The sequence below is a fragment of the Indicator indicator genome, chromosome 1 (assembly GCF_027791375.1).
Source record: "Indicator indicator isolate 239-I01 chromosome 1, UM_Iind_1.1, whole genome shotgun sequence".
NCBI classification, from domain to species: domain Eukaryota; kingdom Metazoa; phylum Chordata; class Aves; order Piciformes; family Indicatoridae; genus Indicator; species Indicator indicator.
Genome location: NC_072010.1, coordinates 127,424,102 through 127,441,748, shown reverse-complemented (window position 1 = coordinate 127,441,748; position 17,647 = coordinate 127,424,102). Strand labels below are relative to the sequence as shown.

Genomic DNA, 17,647 nt, shown 5'->3' with positions numbered 1-17,647 from the left:
GCGGCGGCGGGGCTGCCCCCCCCGCTCCCCTACACACACCCCCAGCGGTCCGCGCCGCCGCTCCGCGGCGAGGGGTTGTGGGTTGCCAAGTCAGGCAACGAGGCGCTGGGAAACTCCTCTCGGGCACGGCGGCGTTGCAGGAGGACGAGCGCCCGAGCCACCCCGCGCACGCAGCCCGGCGGGCAGGCGCGCACACACGCACCTCACACACACGCACCGCACACACACGCACACGCGCGGCGGCGGCCCCCGGCCCCCCGCAGCCGCGGCCGGCGGGGAGGCGGCGCCCGGCGGGGCTGCCCCATGGTCTTGCGGGGGCCGTGGGGGAGCTGCGGGGGCCCCGACGCGGCGCTCACCCTCCTGCGCGCCCTCCGCACTAGGATGTTGCGGCAGGTCTTGCACAGGGGGCTGGGGACGTCCTTCTCCCGGCTCGGCCACTTCGTCGCCAGCCACCCGGTGTTCTTCGCCTCGGCGCCCGTGCTCATCTCCATCCTGCTGGGCGCCAGCTTCAGCCGCTACCAGGTGGAGGAGAGCGTGGAGCACCTCCTGGCCCCTACGCACAGCCTGGCCAAGATCGAGAGGAACCTGGTGGACAGCCTTTTCCCGGTGAACCGCTCCAAGCACCGGCTCTACTCTGACCTGCAGACGCCCGGGAGGTACGGCAGGGTGATCATCACCTCCTTCCGCAAGGCCAACATGCTGGACCAGCACCACACCGATCTCATCCTCAAGGTAACCACGGCGGGGCTCCGGCCCCGGGCGCTGCCACCCCTCCTGGCCCGGCACCCCACATCCCACCCTGCTTCCAGCCATCCCCGAGCCCGGTCCCCGCACCTGCCCACCCGCACGGACCCACCCGTGCGTGCCGGCCGCTGCCTGCCAGCCACAGGCGCTGCCACCGCAGCCACCCGGTCACCTCCCTGCAACAGTTGGGATGCTGCCCGCCGCGGGAGCCGGCACTGCGCTCCCTTGTCAGCGTCGCGGGCTCTACTATGTTATCCCACCCACCTTACTTAAAAAAATGTTTTTGTTCTATTCCTGGTTTGGTTTTATTTGCATTGGGTGAGCGAGACGGGCAGGGTGCTGCTTAAATCTATTTTCAGTGCCTCTGAGCTCACCTTGCAGCCGTGCTCCTGAGTTAAGGCGACTCGGGCTTTGATAAACTCAAACTTCAAAAACAGTTAGGTACCAATCTGCCAAGCTGCCGAGAATGCTTTTAGGGGCTGCTGCTGTGTGCGGACTGCACTTCTGCTTGGAGCAGGGTAGCACCGAACCTCCTTCTCACTGCTCATGAAGGCAAATGACACAACTCAGCTGATTAGTGAGTAGTACTTTTTTCCCCCTCCATTCCCAACCCACCATAACAAAAAAAATGCTGTTTTCATGGGTGAAAGCAATGCCAGCGCAGCTGTAGATTGCAGGCATGGTGCAGCCTGTGCTGCCGGTTCAAGTTAGAGCGGGCTGCGTCCCTGTCACTGAGGCGGCACGGAGCGTGCGAGTCGCAATCTAACAGGGCATCTCACTCTACTCTATGTCATAACATGTCGGCAGGCTGCCTTTGTCGAATCTGGTAACTCCTATAGTTTACACCTGAGTAGTTTTGAACAGTCTAGGAAAGAAAAACAGGCAGGACAGATGGAAAAAGTGTGTGTAAAGAGGGGCAAGTTCACCCAAGAGAAAGAAAAGGAACGTTTACAAGATAACCAGAGGTGTGGCGAGCTCAGTCCTGCAGGTTTTCACTGTTATCTTATGGAAACCTTGGAGATTCAGCACTGCTTGCCTTTCCTTTTCCCCTTGAATGTCAAACTGCCAGCCCATACAAAAGCCAGTGTTAATCCTTTTTAATAGCTTCAGGGGAGTCTCTCTTGTGGAATGAGAAGACAGATGCAAATACCTATTGTATTTGAAGAGCCCTCACTCTTTACTAAACATTAAATAACTGTTACAGTGGCTTTATTTCGGTTTTCTTTCCACTGTAGCCACGTACAGAACTACAGTGCAGAGTTTTATATTTCCCTTTTTTTTCTGTTGACATATTACCCAAAGGTAATCAGCAAACAGATTTAGTGAGCATCGACTCACCAAGTACAGTAACAAGAATGTTACTGGCGAATGAGAACACTCCAGAGAGGTGATTTTCATTCCTTCCTTTTCCTCTACCATGAATTCCATTCACATCCAATATGTGCAGATTTACTCAGTCATAGGATAATCATCATCACGGATTTTATTCTTTTTTGTGGTTGTTTTGCTCTCTGTGCTGCTTTCTCTAGAGTTCTGTAGTTTTATCCGTAGGACGGTGACACACAAATAAATAGCACTCGGAATCTTTCCGCAAGCAAACTTCTGCGTGAGATTTATCGCAGCAGCAGCAGAGCTATAACTTATGAGGTTTTGTCACTATTTAACGCTGCCTCGTTTTTAATAGGCAGAATTTGCTAACAAAATGATTATTTTTTCATTTGCTTGACATAATGCACACCATTGTCATTTGACTGTTTACTTTTGCTGCTAATCTGACATTGTCAGGCATATTTGATGCATTATTTCCAGCTCTTTATTTATCTAATGAATTCCAGTATGTCTTGTGCAGAATAGATTGTCTTTGGTCCTAATTATTTTTATGTTTCTGAGGAAACCTAAGCTTTAGCAGCTGCCTATCCAACCCTGGGGGTGGCCCTGTGGGTCAAAGCACAGCAAAACAGGAGGGAGGGACCCTAGCTCCTAATATTGCTATACCTATTGTGATGCAGGACTACATCATTTTGTGTCAGCAGGGTTCACGAAGGGAAGGATAAAGGGAGAGGTGGCCATCAAGGCAGCCCCAGTCCAGAACCAACCAACTCAAAGTGCTGTACTTTGAAATAAGTGCAATCACTGAAACCATGGAGTGTGCCTGAAAATGCTGCCACGTAGGCACAGTCAGGGCAGAGAATCTATAGGACAGCTTTCCTTTCATGGAGAAGAAGGATGACCTCCCTGAGAGAGGCATCAGGTTGGCCACCAGCTCCTTCAGCATGGTTGTTGCTGCATCTCCACCTACTCGCAGGAGGATAGGAAACCCAGGAGTATGGTTGCCCCAGGCAGGCACTGGCTGCTCTTACAACACCTCTTCTTGGTTTCCCTACTTGTCATATCCCACCTCATCAGCCAAGGAGGGAAGGGAATGAGCTTGGGACAGCTACAGCTACCCTAGGCACGTGGCAAGGGAAGATTTCCTCTAGTTTCAGCAGAGGAAGAAGTCAGCTTCTATTATTGTTGCCCTTGTAAAGGGATACAAAGTTTTGGGATCCAAGCAGTTGAAATTGAATGCTAGCTGGCACTGTCAAACATTAATCTAGCATTCTAATCAATTAACTACTTAATGAAGTAACTTCGTTGGTGACCTCTCTAAAAATACTCTGGTTGGCTTGATGCAATTCCTCATGGGCAGATTACTGGCCCAAGGACCTCAAAGTTGCCATTAGTGCATAGCACCCTGTTGGTTGGCTGGGAAGACGTTCAGGAAAGGGCCCAGCCTCACCACTGTCTGGGGCCCAGATCTCAAGCAGCGCTTCCCAATCAGGAGCTGCTGTAGGACTCCCTGCTGACAGCACGCATCTGCTAGTGCCACACTGGCTGTTCACATGGCAGTGGCAGGTCCTGCTGTATGGACAAGCTGCTGCACACACAAGGTCTCCCCTGCTCATCAGCAGGGAGGCGTATGGCTGCCTTATGTAACAGTTTTGACTTGGAGATGATGCAGAGAACCCTTTTTAACATTTCATTTCTCTATAATCATCTCTAGCCATAGTTCTCATAACTCCCCACGCTTAAACCGTTTGAGGCCTGCCATGCCCGTACTGCATTTCCAGCCAGCATAGTCATTTGTAGAAGGAAGAAACCTAAACGTATCTGGAATCTCTGGCCTTCAACAGATGATCCAGCAAAAAGCCTTGGTAGGTCTCGGAGAGTGCAAGAGATGCATCAAGACTGAGATACAGTGGGAGGGCAGTCATGCCATTTTACTTGCAGCTTTACCAGCTCTGTAGAACCATAAAATGATCTGGGTTGGAAGGAACCTCCAAATGTCGTCTAGTCCAACCCTGTCAGCAGGGACATCCTCAACTAGATCAGGTTGCCCAGAGCCCTGTCAAACCTCACCTTGAATATCTGTAGGGATGGGGTCCCAACCACCTGAGCACAGGACCCTGGCATCCTTGGCAGGACCTTTCTTCCTCAAAATTTCACTTTTTGAAGGGAGAGAGACAAGTAGGAAGTAAAACCCAAATGAAGAAAGCATGCTTTTATCTTTGTGTTGCCAAGAAGTGCTTGGAGAAACAAAAATCGTTGGGGTATTTGGTATGGACCATTGTGACAGAAGTTCAGATGACCATGTTAAAAGTCTGTAGGAATTGTCTAAGCCTAGAATCCCACCTGAGAATAGTGTTAGAGCAGACCCTTACCATCTCATGGTGGTTTTTGTTTTCACTTGCAGCTAGAACCTTGGTGGGTTGAAAGGATAAAGACTGACTGGCGATACAAATCTAGCCAGATTTTTGAACCCCAGAGAACAGATTCTGATTTAGCCAGAATTTGAGACACCCATCCTTCTGAGCTTCTTCCTTCCTCTGTGCTTACAGTTAACTGCATTGTATCACAAAAGACTTTTTTCTTTTCATTTAAATTAAAGGTTTCCTTTTTTTTTTTTCCTTTTTGCAGAAGAGTGGCCTCTCTTCCACTTAGATTATTGTGTTTATAACAACAACACAGCACTAACATTCTTCTGGAAAAAAAAAAAAAAACAACAAAAAAACAAACCCTCCAGTTAAGATGACAAGACACAAAGTTGGAAAGGGATTGAAATGTAAAATGCCTTACTGAAGGGGATTGGATTTGCCGTTTGCCTCTGTAAAAAGCTGTAGATGAGGGCTGTAGATTTCTTTTTTTTTTTGGGGGGGGGGGTGAAGAAACGTCTTCTAACTTCATCTTTTCACACAGTGCTTCTCCATCACCCCTCTCATATAAACTGGCCAGCAGTAGATGCAAAGAACTATTTGAATAAATAGTAAAATGAGGAGTTTGTTTAAGGATGCATTTACTTAAAAACTGCAGAACTTCTGATTACTGCAGAGCAAAAGAGTTTACTTCCAAATTCTGTAGACCTCATAGCTGTTGGGGTTTTATTTCTTTTCTCTCTGCTCCTTAATTATGTCCCTGTTAGTATGTGTGCCTACACACTGTTGTCTATGCCTTTCCTGGATTTTGCAGAATCACAGAAAACATCTGGTTGGAAGAGACCTCAAAAGACCATCCAGTCCAACCTTCAGTCCAGTTTAGGGTCAACACTAAACCATGTCCTTAAGCACCAGATCCACAGGCTGCTTAAACACCTCCAGGGATGGCAGCTCCACGACTGCTCTGGGCAGACCCTTCCAATGTTTGATAACCCTCTCTGCGAACAAATATTTCCTAGCATCCAGCCTGAACCTCCCCTGGTGCAGTTTGTAACCATTTCCTCTGGTCCTGTCAATTGCCACCAAGGAGGCTGCCCCCTCCTTGCTCCAATCTCCCTTCAGGTAGTTGTAGAATGATGAGGTCTCCCCTCAGCCTCCTCTTCCATGTGAGGAAATGACCCTATTTATGTTCCTGTGTCTGTGGCATTTTCAGTTGCTTTACTGCACATCATGGCACACTAAAGCCATTGTTTTCAGCTGGTGGAAGTAAGTTCTGGTTGTTCAGCAGAGTCAAAAGCTGGGTCTATCGTGGCTAAGGCAAGCTACCCTTTATTTTAAAACTTCAACTAATTCTGAATGGCAGGACACAGGCAGTCAGCTGTGGCATCTGGCAGTGGTCTCAACCTTGTTTAGGTAGCACCAGCACTAAAAACACTTCGAGGGAAATAGGCAACAGAAGAAATAGTGAATCCTGATGATAAAACTAGTCAAAAAGGATGAAGATGTGTCTTTAGAGCAAGGCTGTAAGATGTGGGGAAGAGTCCTAACAGAAGAAAAACAAGGGTGTGAAAGCAGCAGAACTACAAGCCTGTTGTCATAGCAGCACAATGCTGCAGGGCTAAAATGTATCTTATGCGAAAACAGATGAGAATTAAGATACGCAGGTAAGATCTGGGCATGGCTGGGGAAGAGCACACTGCAAGGACAGCCTGGAAGCCTGCACAGAAACCCCCTGAGCTCCCAGTGGCAGCAGCAGCAGCTCCCTGGCATGGATGCCGTGGCCAGGAGGGTTTGATGTCTCCCGCAGGCACTGGCTAGTGGCTGGAGCACAAGTCCTGAAGTTGCCTGTGCCTGGGAGGACAACTGCAGCCTGCTGTTCCACGCCGCCTCCCCTGCCATTTTCCTGCAGTCCCAGCTGTGATGGGGCTCCTCCATCACTCTTCTGCCTCACACCGTGGTGGAATTCTCCTCCGCATCCCTGTGCCCTGAGCTGCTGCCAGCCGTGCAGCCTGTGCTAGGAGTGTCCAGCACAGCATGGTGAATCACCTTTCCTGCCTTGGAAGGTCAGCCTCCACCTCCCATCTAACAAACAGAGCTCATGGGGGACAGATCTTCTCAATACATGTCTGGATGTGTGTGATGAGGAACATCATCCCCCTGGAAAGGCACAGCAAACAGGGAGGGCAGGCATTGGAAGCCAGGGTCCTCTGTGTGTCACGGCCACCAAGACCAGGCCGCTGGCACCCCAGGCAGTGCCACAAGACTTGAGGAGAGCTGCCCAGGGCTCCCCAGCAACCACATTTGGGCTTCACAGAATCACAGAACATCAGAGGTTGGAAGGGACCTCCAGAGATCATCAAGTCCAAACCCCTTGCCAAAGCAGTATCGCCTAGGGTAGTCTGCACAGGAATGCATCCAGGCAGGCTTTGAATGTATCCAGAGAAGGAGACTTCCCAAGAGCTGGACCTTGCCTGAAACTTGCCTTTAAGTTGAAGTTTACAGCAGAAGAACCCCCTCTCTCCTGTCGGAAGTGAGAAAGAGTTCTTCAGTTACACTGATGGGCTGTGAAGTTGCAGCTATTAAGGCTTCCCCACAGTGAGGAAGGGACCATTCATCACACTTCTGCTGGAGAATCAGAATGTTAGGGGTTGAAAGGGACCTTGAAAGATCACCCAGTCCAATCCCCCCTGCCAGAGCAGGAGCACCTAGAGCACATCACACAGGAACACACCCAGGTGGGTTTTGAATATCTCCAGAGAGGGAGACTCCAACCCCGCCCTGGGCAGCCTGTTCCAGTGTTCTGTCACCTTCACAGGGAAAAAATTTTTCCTCATGTTTCCACGGAACTTCCTATACCTCAACTTCCACCACTGCCCCTTGCGCTGTCATTGGGCATCACCAAGCAGAGCCTGGCTCCATCCTCTTGGCACTCACCCTGTATTTATAAACATGAATGAGAAGTCCTTGGCAAGGGCTTGCACCATATATCCAGCCCCCTGAGCAGCAGTGTAAGGATTGGAGGGGTGTTTATGGAGAGGTCTGGTGTGTGTGGAGGCCACCGGCGGTGGAGCTGATGCAAAATCAGCTGCAGGAGCAAAGTTTTCCTCTTTTTTTTCACCATAAGGCCAGGCTGGATGTGGCTCTGGGCAACCTAATCTAGTGGGAAGTGTCTCTGCCCATGGCAGGAGGGTTGGAACTAGATGATCCTTGGGGTCCCTTCCAACCCTGACAATTCTATGATTCTATGATATTGAAAAAATCTCAGCTCAGAGCACTACACCATGCTGTGCAGAGAGGTTTATCCTGCCTAGGTGCCCCATCCTCTGGCAGCAGTCAGGCCAAATGTCAGATTGGGCTTCTTTGGCATAAATTCAGGCAGAATTACGAGGATGATTGTCAGAATTAAGATGGTATTGATTAGAAAAGCTTCTGCACTTCAGATTAGGGAAAAAAAAAAAAAATTAGCAATTTTCTGGAGCTACCAAGAAGGCAGATGGAAATATAAATGCACACACATCTGCCACTTCAAGCACTAATAGTTGTTCCTCGATTGATGACTTGTAGCTTGAACGATTTTTAGATTTTATTTACATGAAAATTGTTTGGAGCAAATATAATTCAGCACATTTTGGACAGCTGAAAAAAATATAATTAGTTGCAAAAATACACAGCTTGCATAATTAGTATCTTAGCATCTCTTCAGGAAACCTGACTGTAGGACTGCTAGGAAAAGCGTTCTGCATAGTGATTCTTCCTGCATGCTCTCTCTCTGCAGCTCCTAATGTTTATCCTGAGCCATGAGGATCCGTTTGCTTCTTCCACTGGCTGTGTGCACACAGTATCTCTCTGGTTGGAAGAGACCTTAAAGATCATCCAGTCCAACCTTTGACACTCAATGCCTTAGCCAGGCTGGCTCAGTCAGGAGGCTGCTGCCTACCAGCCCCCTTTGAACCTCAGCCCTCAGGCTGACAGCAGGGCACAGCCCCATTCAGGGAGGTCCTTTGCCTTCCCCCTCTGCACCTTCTGATGAAAATAGACTCTTTAATAGTTTAATTTTTACCCATGTCTCCAGAGCACAGTGTTTTCTTTCATGAACTAAGATGGGAGCTGTGCAACTCTTTTGCCTCTCATAACCTTTTTACATTTTGACTGAGGACATCTCCCGAAGCGAATTAAAAAAGCACTTTGCAAAGATAAGAATTGCCAGAGATTACTGAGATCATATAAAAAAGGGAGAAATTTATAGCTGGCCATTAAAGGCTTTTTCTCCTATTATTTTCCTTGGCACAACTTTTACCTGTAAAAACCACCCAAAAACAATAAAAACTACCAAAAAGCATAAGTATCTGAAAGTAAAGCCTATATTTAAAATTGTTGTCTTCAACTTGCTTTCTACTTTTTCATTCTTAAACCCAAACCAGTGATGAGATTTTAAGTAGCAGTAGATAATGAGTTCATTCTTCACTTGATTTTTGAGCCTTTTTAGGCTTTTGTCCATAACCATGAGATCAGATTTAATTTTTTTTTCAATGTAAACTGAGATTTTTTTAATGTTTGTTTTTTTTCTTAAATCACAATATTTCGGGCTCCAGAGAAATACTCCAGGCTCAGGAAGAAGCTATATTGGGTGAAAATGACAGTAAAAAAAAATTATAAAGATTTTGGCAGCACTGACTGGAGTGAAGCTCATTTTTAATTTGAACCATCAGCTGTGGACTGAAAGACTAAACGGAGTCAAATAATAGCAACAACAAGAGAAAGTGATATCTGACTTCTGATGTCTCTTCCATGTGCCACATCATTTGTAGGACAGACAGGAGGACATCTGTGTATCATAGAATCATAGAATGGTCCAAGCTGGAAGGGATCTCCAAAGCTCATCCAGTCTGACCTCCCCACAGTCAGCAGGGACATCCTGAACTAGATCAGGCTGCCCAGGGCCTCATTGAGCTTCATATTGAATATCTCCAGGGAAAGAGCCTCCAACCACCTCCCTGGGCAACCTGTTCCAGTGTTCCATCACCCACATAGTAAAGAGCTTGTTCCTAGCATCCAATCTAAATCTGCTCTTCTTCAGCTTAAAGCTGTTGCCCCTTGTCCTGTCACTGCAGGCCTTTGTAAACAGACTCTCTTCATCCTTCTTGTAGGCCCCATTCAGGTACTGGAAGGTCTCCCTGGAGCCTCCTCCTCTCCAGGCTGAACACCCCCAGCTCCTTCAGCCTGTCCTTGCAGCAGAGGTGCTCTAACCCCTTGACCATTCTCATGGCTCTCCTATGGACCTTCTCCATCAGGTCCATGTCCTTCCTGAAGGCTCTAGACCTGTACACAGTACTCCAGGTGAGGTCTCACCAAAGCAAAGTGGCAGAATCACCTCTCTCAACCTGCTGGCAGCGCATCTTTTGATGCAGCCCAGGATGTGATTTGCCTTCTGTGCTGCAAGCTCACATTGCCTGCTCATGTCCAGCTTCTCATCCGTCAGCACCCCTGAGTCCCTTCCCTCAGGGCAACTTTCTAGCACCTCACCCCCCAGTCTGTATTGATAGCAAGGATTGTTCCAGCCCAGATGCAGAACCCTGCATGTAGCTGATTCTCTCTAGTTGGCCGTTTGCTGGCTGCTATGTCAAGTGTACAAAGCACAGTTGAGTCCTTACAGTAAGTAATGTCTTTTTTAAAACATAGCACTTCACTGCTCAGCAGCAAAAGCAAACACATTTTTGCAGTGGATGTGATGAGCAGGGGGTATTTTTACACATCCTTAATATTAAAAATGGTGGCTGTGACTCTGATCCAGCTCCCTTGGGAGTGGAGATAGCTTTCCATGAGCTAGGAATAGGAACTTGGCAAGGTTGAAGTGGCTCAGTGCATGCTGCTGTCACTCTTTTCACCCTGGGTCCTTATGCCTTGTTCTCTTTGCCCATAGCTTTGATTGGGATAGCTCCTTGTGTAACGTGCATTTAAAGGATTTCTGGGAGTGGGTCATTTTGCACATAAATCAGAGTTTCTAACCTCTCTCCTGGAGTGAGAGTCTGTTTGCTTCACAAGGAGGCTGCAGACCTTTCTTTGTTACCTGATTAAATTGACAAAATTCTGGTGATACCTGCTCATTTTTTAATTAAAGAAAGGACTTCTGAATAAAGCAAGGGGGATAGAGCTTTTCCTCACCCCTTCCTCTAGCTCCCTGCATCTTTTGCGTGGACTTAATGAAATCAAGCTTCCCTTTCTGTCCGAATATACAGCTGTAAGTACAACCCTTCTGCCTCCAGGTTCAGCTTTGCTGCCACTGCTGAAAGTGCCAAGTTCTGTACAGGGAAGAGCTGTCTTGCATAGCCTGGTGCAGAGCCTGGCCAAACTGGGCAGCCAAACAGAGTCTACTGGGGGGCCCTGGTTCCCAGCGCCTGTCTTCCTGTGCTGATGGCAGAGGTAGGAGAACTGGCAGCCAAAAAACAGCTTGAAGAAATCTTTACAGCCACAGCTTTCTGAGGCCCTGGAGCAAATGGCTTAGCCCAGGATAAGTGAAAGGATTTTAGCTTTTGCTTCCTGGCATCCCATCCTGGGCCCATGGGCAAAAGCAGCTAGGAGGGCGATGCAGTTTCACCACTTCTCATCTGTCAGCTGTGCCACAGGCTGAAATGTTGCTTAGTGTGGAGGCATGAGACCAGTATCCCTCACCTGGAGGTATTTACAGAAAGGGATTTGTGTCCCAGTTGAAGCCATCTTTCCTCTCTGTCTGAAATAAATAATTGAGTGAGCATGGGACTTAGAGTAAACAAAACCCAGGACCAAGATTTACCAAATGCAAATGGCCAAAGGCTGCAGGAAGAGACAACGCTGCTCTAGAAACCTCTGGCATGTTATGGGACACTATACATAAAGAGCATTTTCAGAGGAAGGGAATTGGAAGTGATGGTCACTGTTAAAACAGCAATGAAAGGGAGAAGTGGAAGTTCTTATTTCATGCCTGAGTGCTTTCAGGGACAGTGTGCCACCATGGCAAGGGAGCTTAGGCAATGTTGTGTAGCTCCCATACTGCAGTGTTCTGGCATCTCAGCAGTAAACTGCTTTCTGGTGCCTTCCACTATTAGCTAGCTGAAAAAGCTGTGAGTGATGAGCAAGCAGTGCATGTCTCCCTTCAAGAAAAAAATCCAATATTCATTCAGCTTTATTATTTCTTTAAATCTCCCTTTCTCCTAATAGGATCAGTAAGGATAAGAAAACAGCTGGATAAACGAGCATCTGGGGGTCACTTGTTTGTCCCAGTAGTAGGTGCCAGGTTTATTCAGGATGTGGTTACTTGCTATTAAAATCTGCTGCACTGAGGAAGGCAGCATGCATTATGCATTAGCATATTGCTGCTGTTGTCCCCATCACACAACAGCCTTCACCATCTCCTGTGAACAAACTCCAGTTTCCTGGGGGACTTCCTGGTGTACCATAGGCAAGCAAATTGCAGGCTGTGTAATCCCTTGAACTGGTAGGATGTGCCCTCGTAACCTCTAGGACCTTCTGCTTTCTCTGGGATCCAGCCACCTGGGGCTGTGTGTGTGGGCTCTGGATGCAAGGGGAAAAATATTGGTAGCCACAGTTGAATCCTCAGCTTGGCAGCAGAGAGGAGAGTGTCATGGGACTGCAGCTGTCAGCAGGAAAGAGGTAGCAGCCCAAGGGTGCACAGGCAGCCACAGGCAAGCAAAGGGAAGAGGGACAGCCTGCAGCCATGCTGCAGTGCACCCCTGGCCTGCAGTAAAGCAACAGAGTGGAGTTTTTGTAGGATGTGGTTTGGAAAAGCGATGTGCAAGTAAAGAGATGTGTTTGTCTTGAAGAGGAAAGCCTGAGCCAGGCTTCCTGGAGCTGAGTTCTGGGCGCTGAGGTAGTGTTGGACACACTTTGCTGGGAGGGAGGAAATGGCAGCTTTTCCACCTGGGCTATTTGCCTGCAATTCGAGACCGAATACTGTGGCCACTGGCAAAGCTCGGAGTATGTCTCCTGGCTGCTCTAAACTGCACACAAGCTTGCAGCCAACTCTGGGGGCTGCTTGGCTGCCAGGATGTGCCAGGATGCAGAGCTGGCTACCTGCTCTCCTCTGCTCCCCGAAGCCTCATCACTGGGAAATGCAGTGGTCAGGTCTCCCCACACAGAGCTTGGTCCAGCCCAGCCCAGCCTCTCAAGAAGCACCAGGCCACCACTGCAGAACGGCCTCCTGAGTCTGAAATGATCATTTCCAAGAAGATATGAGTATTTTAGGTATGACATTTAGCTTCTAGCCTTTCTCTGAAGCTGCTGTAACAGCTGTGACAGATGAGGTTATTTTATAACCTAAATATTAAAAGTGCTTCAGTTGTAGAAGGAAGAATTGCAGCAGTGAGGCAGGGTAGGTAAACAGCAACACACATTGCTTGATAAAAGTTGTGTGATGGTTTAGTTCCTTGTGCACTTTCCTCTCTGAAAGAGTTGTGTTGTGAATCTAATAGAGTCAGGAAAATCCTTCTGTTCCTCTGAGTTGTATTCAGCTGTGCTTCTTTACATGACATCTGATTTTACAACCATTGTCACTGAAAACCATACAGGAGCTGCCATTGTAATAAATTAAAATCAGCTATCTGTCTTTAATTTGGTAAATCAGAGCATATCCCCCAAAGATACATTTGGCTTCATACCCTAAAAGATTTCTTGCAAAGCAGAGCTTTACAGACAAAACCTGGAAAGACAGGAAGAATTTGCTACTTCATTTGCCTGGATTTGTATTTTTAGCATCTTCCTGCAAATCTTTTAATTTGTTTAATTTAAGAAGCAAGTTATGCAGAAGCCTCTCTCTTGCACAGACAGATATTTGTTCTCCCTCCACGATGGAGAATTTTGCCTCTCACCATGGCCAGCTGTATTCTTACAGTACTGTGAGAAGATTTCAGAGGATCACACAGGATCACAGGATGTTAGGGGTTGGAAGGGACCTCTGGAGATCTTCCAGTCCAACCCCCCCTGCCAGAGCAGGACCACAGAATCACACAGGAATGCATCCAGATGGGTCTTGAAAGTCTCCAGAGAAGGAGACTCCATAACCTCTCTGGGGAGTCTGTTCCAGTGCTCTGTGACCCTTACAGTGAAGAAGTTCCTCCTCAAGTTCCTCAAGATTTGGTAGTTCATTTCTCAAACCTGTCACTCGAATGTCAATATTTAACTGTTGTTCTGTTGAAAATGAATCATAGAACCATAGAATGGTCTGGGTTGTAAGGGACCTCCAAAGGTCATCCAGTCCAACCCCCTCTGCAGTAAGCAGGGGCATCCTCAACTAGATCAGGTTGCCCAGAACCCTGTCAAGCCTCACCTTGAAGATCTCCACTACTCCACAGCTACTCAAATGTGGAAAAATATACCCTGAAGCTGCCAGAGGGGAAAAAAAAAAAAGTTGAGAATATAGGAATTTTGCAATCTCTGCCTTGATGATGTCATACTGAGAAGCAGAGGTGACATAACTAAACCGATAGCCATTACAGGTGATGCAATGTAATCACAATCACAAAATAGTTGGATTCATGGAGGATTTTTTGGAAATAGGTCTAAAACACCACAAAGCATGTGCTCAGAATCATGCAGGAGACCCTGACCTTTGCTATGTTGGGTACTTGTTCTGTCACCTAGAAAAGAGGAGAAGGAGCCTTTTCCTAAATCATAGAATCATCCAGGCTGTAAAGGACCTCCAAGATCATCCAGTCCAGCCATTTTGCTTGCTCCACCAAGCCTGTCACTACACCATGTCACCAAGCATCAGATCTAGATGGCTTTTAAACATGTCCAGGGGTGGTTGAGGCCCCTTCCCTGGAGATATTCAAGGTGAGACTCAACGAGGCCCTGGGCAGCCTGATCTAGTTGGGGATCCTCCTGCTGACTGTGGGGAGGTCAGGCTGGATGACCTTTGGAGGTCCCTTCTGTCCCAGACCATTCTATGATTCTATGGTGATTCAACCACCTCCCTGGGCAGCCTGTTCCAATACCTGACAACCCTTTCCATGAAAAAACTTTTTCCTAATGTCAGTCTAAACATCCCCTAAACTTTGTGGCTACCCACCACAAAGGATGTCACAGCCACAGGGAGAATGTGCTCAGACTTCTGGTGGAAGCTTTGGCCTCAGCAACATCCTTACAGAAGGTCTTGCTACTCTCTCAACAGTATAGAAGGAATTAAATGGTGATGGTGGTGGGTGAAACCTGCATATTTTGCAAGAAAAATAGGCAAAAAAAACCCCAAACAAAACCAAAACAGTTTGCACTTTGCTAAGGCTCCCAACATCAGCAAACTCAATATTTTCCTTCTGGAAAATATCATAACCTCAGCCTATTAGGGCTATCCCTTTGCCATCTTTTAGATTTCTTGCTCCTTCTTCTTCTATGTTGACTAAAACAGACTTAGAAAAAGGTTGCACACTTTTTCTCTATTTTCTCAAGAAGAAATGGTAATTTTTCTGCCTTTCTGATGTTCAAAAATAACTGAATGCACTTTGGGTCAGAGCTCAGGCATGGCAAATTTCAGAAGGATGCAAAACAACTTAGAAAGAAGGCTGCACTAAATGCTGCTAGACCAAACAATAAGCAGTAATAACCTGCAGGCCCTAAAATTAGAGGCCTTTCCTGATTGACAGGAGCTCCCAGACAGAGAAGGAGGAAACCAGTGTCAATGTCTGCCATTACTTCCTTTTGAGAATTTGGTAGAGGAAAGAGGGAGGGAAAAAACAGTGCAAATTAATTAATGCCAACTATCATTTTCCTGCAATGCCAACAATCTCTACGCTTAGGACATGCAGCTGTGGCCTGGGTTGGAAGGGACCTCCAAAGGTCATCTGGTCCAAACCCCTCTGCAGTATGCAGAGGCATCCTCAACTAGATCAGGTTGCCCAGAGCCTTGTTGAGCCTCAAGCCCTTTACTCCAAGTGAGTGCCAGTGCCCTCCGTGTGGCCGGCTGCCAGCACATCCCACATGGGTGACACCCCTGGTCACATTGCTCTTCTGCCTTCAGTACCTAAAGTCTAATCTTTCAAGAGAGATTAATCTGGCAGTCCTGGGCACGACAGTGTCCCCAGACATGGTGGGGCTGTTACACTTCACATTCACTCAGATCACTTGAAAGTGGAGGCTTGGGCTTTTTGAGTCTGTAAATAAGAGAGGCCAAACAGCAGACACACATGACACAGATGCACATCACAACACACCTGAGTTACCAGCAAAGGACCTGGGGGAATAGTGCTGCTATTTTAGTGCATGTTTCCTTTCTTATTTTGCAATGAGTATGCTGTTAATACTGCAGTCCCCCAGACTTCTGTCTTTGTTGTTGTTCCTGAGATCAACTAGGAGAGGGACGGAGGTGAGGAGCAGCTGTTTCTGTGGCTGCTGCCGTGCGAGATGAACCCATGAGTAACGTCTGTGATTTCTCTTTCCCTTGTAGTTGCACTCTGCTGTGACCAGGATCCAAGTTCAAAGACCTGGTTTCAATTACACCTTTGCCCATATATGTATCCTGAACAATGACAAGACATGCATAGTGGACGACATAGTGCATGTGCTGGAGGAATTAAAGGCTGCTCGTTCTTCTAACCGAACTAATTTTGCAATCACTTACCCGATCACTCACTTAAAGGATGGCAGGGAAGTGTATAATGGGCATCAGCTCGGTGGGGTTACTGTGCACAGCAAAGACCGGGTGAAGTCTGCAGAAGCCATTCAGCTCACCTACTACTTGCAGGCCATCAACTCCTTGAATGACATGGTGGCAGAGAAGTGGGAATCCATTTTCTGTGACACTGTTGAACTTTTCCAGAAATCCAACAGGAAAGTCAAAATGTATCCTTTCACTTCTTCTTCGCTGAAGGAGGATTTCCAGAAGACGAGCAGGGTGTCACAGCGCTACCTGATTACAAGCTTGGTGCTTGTGGTCACCTTGGCCATTCTCTGCTGCTCCATGCAGGATTGTGTCCGCAGCAAACCCTGGCTTGGCCTGTTGGGATTGCTGACTGTGACCCTTGCCACTCTGACTGCAGCTGGGATCATCAATCTCACTGGTGGGAAATATAATTCCACTTTCCTGGGAATCCCCTTCATCATGTTAGGTAACTATCTCCTCTCTCTTTTATGTGTTTGTGCCTCCCTGATGCATTTCCCAGCAAGGAGAGAACCGTCACTGCATGGCTTCTGGTGGTTTCTCCCTGCAACACAGCCCTGTGCCAAATCCACACAGCTTCTTTTACTAAACTGTTCGGCCTGCACTGGGACGTTAAAATCTGTGCCTGGGGCTCCGGTGCGGCACAGCGCCCTGCCGTAGGATGTAGTGTCCGTGCTAGTGAGGAACAAGGATGTGCAAATGCTGTGCCTTGTGCAGAGGGGGAGCCCAGCTGCTGCTTTTCTCTGGGTGTTTTGGTGGGCAGCGTTGCAAGGAAGCCTTTGCAGAGGTGCCCGTGCTGCAATGCCAGCGTCAGCAAAGGGGCTGCGTGGGCTGGGCGTTTAGAGATCTCTGGCTCCTTCAGAGAGCAGGGCACTGCTGGCCTGGCTTGCCAGGCACCTGTCCGTGGTTGGTTCTGGGTTGTGTTTCTCCTGAAGCTCCTGTGTTGGCTGAGTGAGCATAGGGAGGGTTTCACTGTCCTGGGGTGGAGAGCTTTGCCTCCCCCAATCAGGGGCAGACCATTGTGTTAGTGCCGGCGCATCCCGTAGCACAGGGCTATGGAGGGATGCAGAATCAGCCACTCCCTGCCTCCAGTGCTGGTAGAGACATCTTCATCTTCCCAGTTTTCATAGCAAAGTAGTTTTGTTTTGTTTTGTTTTGTTTTCCTTGAGGGTAGAGAAGAGGAGAGAAAGGCGGTCAGCTTGCTTCTGACCCCAAATCAGAGACCTCTCCTGTTTGTCACCAGGGCATTTGTGGGAACGCCGCGGTTGTATCCCAGCAGTCAGGAGGACAAAAGGAGAGTTCTGGAGAGTTCACAATCCTTTTCTTTGTGTTTGGTTCACAACCACTGTGAAAAGCTTTGTACGTTGTAGGTGTTTAATATGTCCTCCTTCATGCCATTATTCATTTGTGGAGAGTAATACATGCATTGATTTGATCACAGCTTCCCCCAGCTGAAAATCAGGGCTCGGTAATACTTGAGGTTTGGAGTGTAAGAGTGTCTCCACTGCCTTAGTCACATCATGTAGTGATATGACACGTTTCAGCACAGCTATTTTTATACCCAGCA

The 17,647-nt window shown here is 47.9% G+C and overlaps 1 protein-coding gene across 3 annotated transcripts in view; it reads left to right on the top strand.

The window, feature by feature from the left end:
* Positions 1-303: 303 nt before the first annotated feature.
* PTCHD1 (patched domain containing 1) overlaps positions 304-17,647 on the top strand; it is a 42,925-nt gene continuing 25,581 nt past the window's right edge. The window contains exons 1-3 of one of the 3 annotated variants that reach the window (XM_054387114.1): positions 382-707; positions 13,333-13,360; positions 16,042-16,528. In XM_054387114.1, the coding sequence (XP_054243089.1) occupies positions 382-707; positions 13,333-13,360; positions 16,042-16,528 (841 nt within the window). Of the gene's footprint in view, positions 733-13,332; positions 13,361-15,867; positions 16,529-17,647 lie in introns of all 3 variants that reach the window. The other 2 variants (XM_054387106.1, XM_054387098.1) reach the window with 2 other exon arrangements.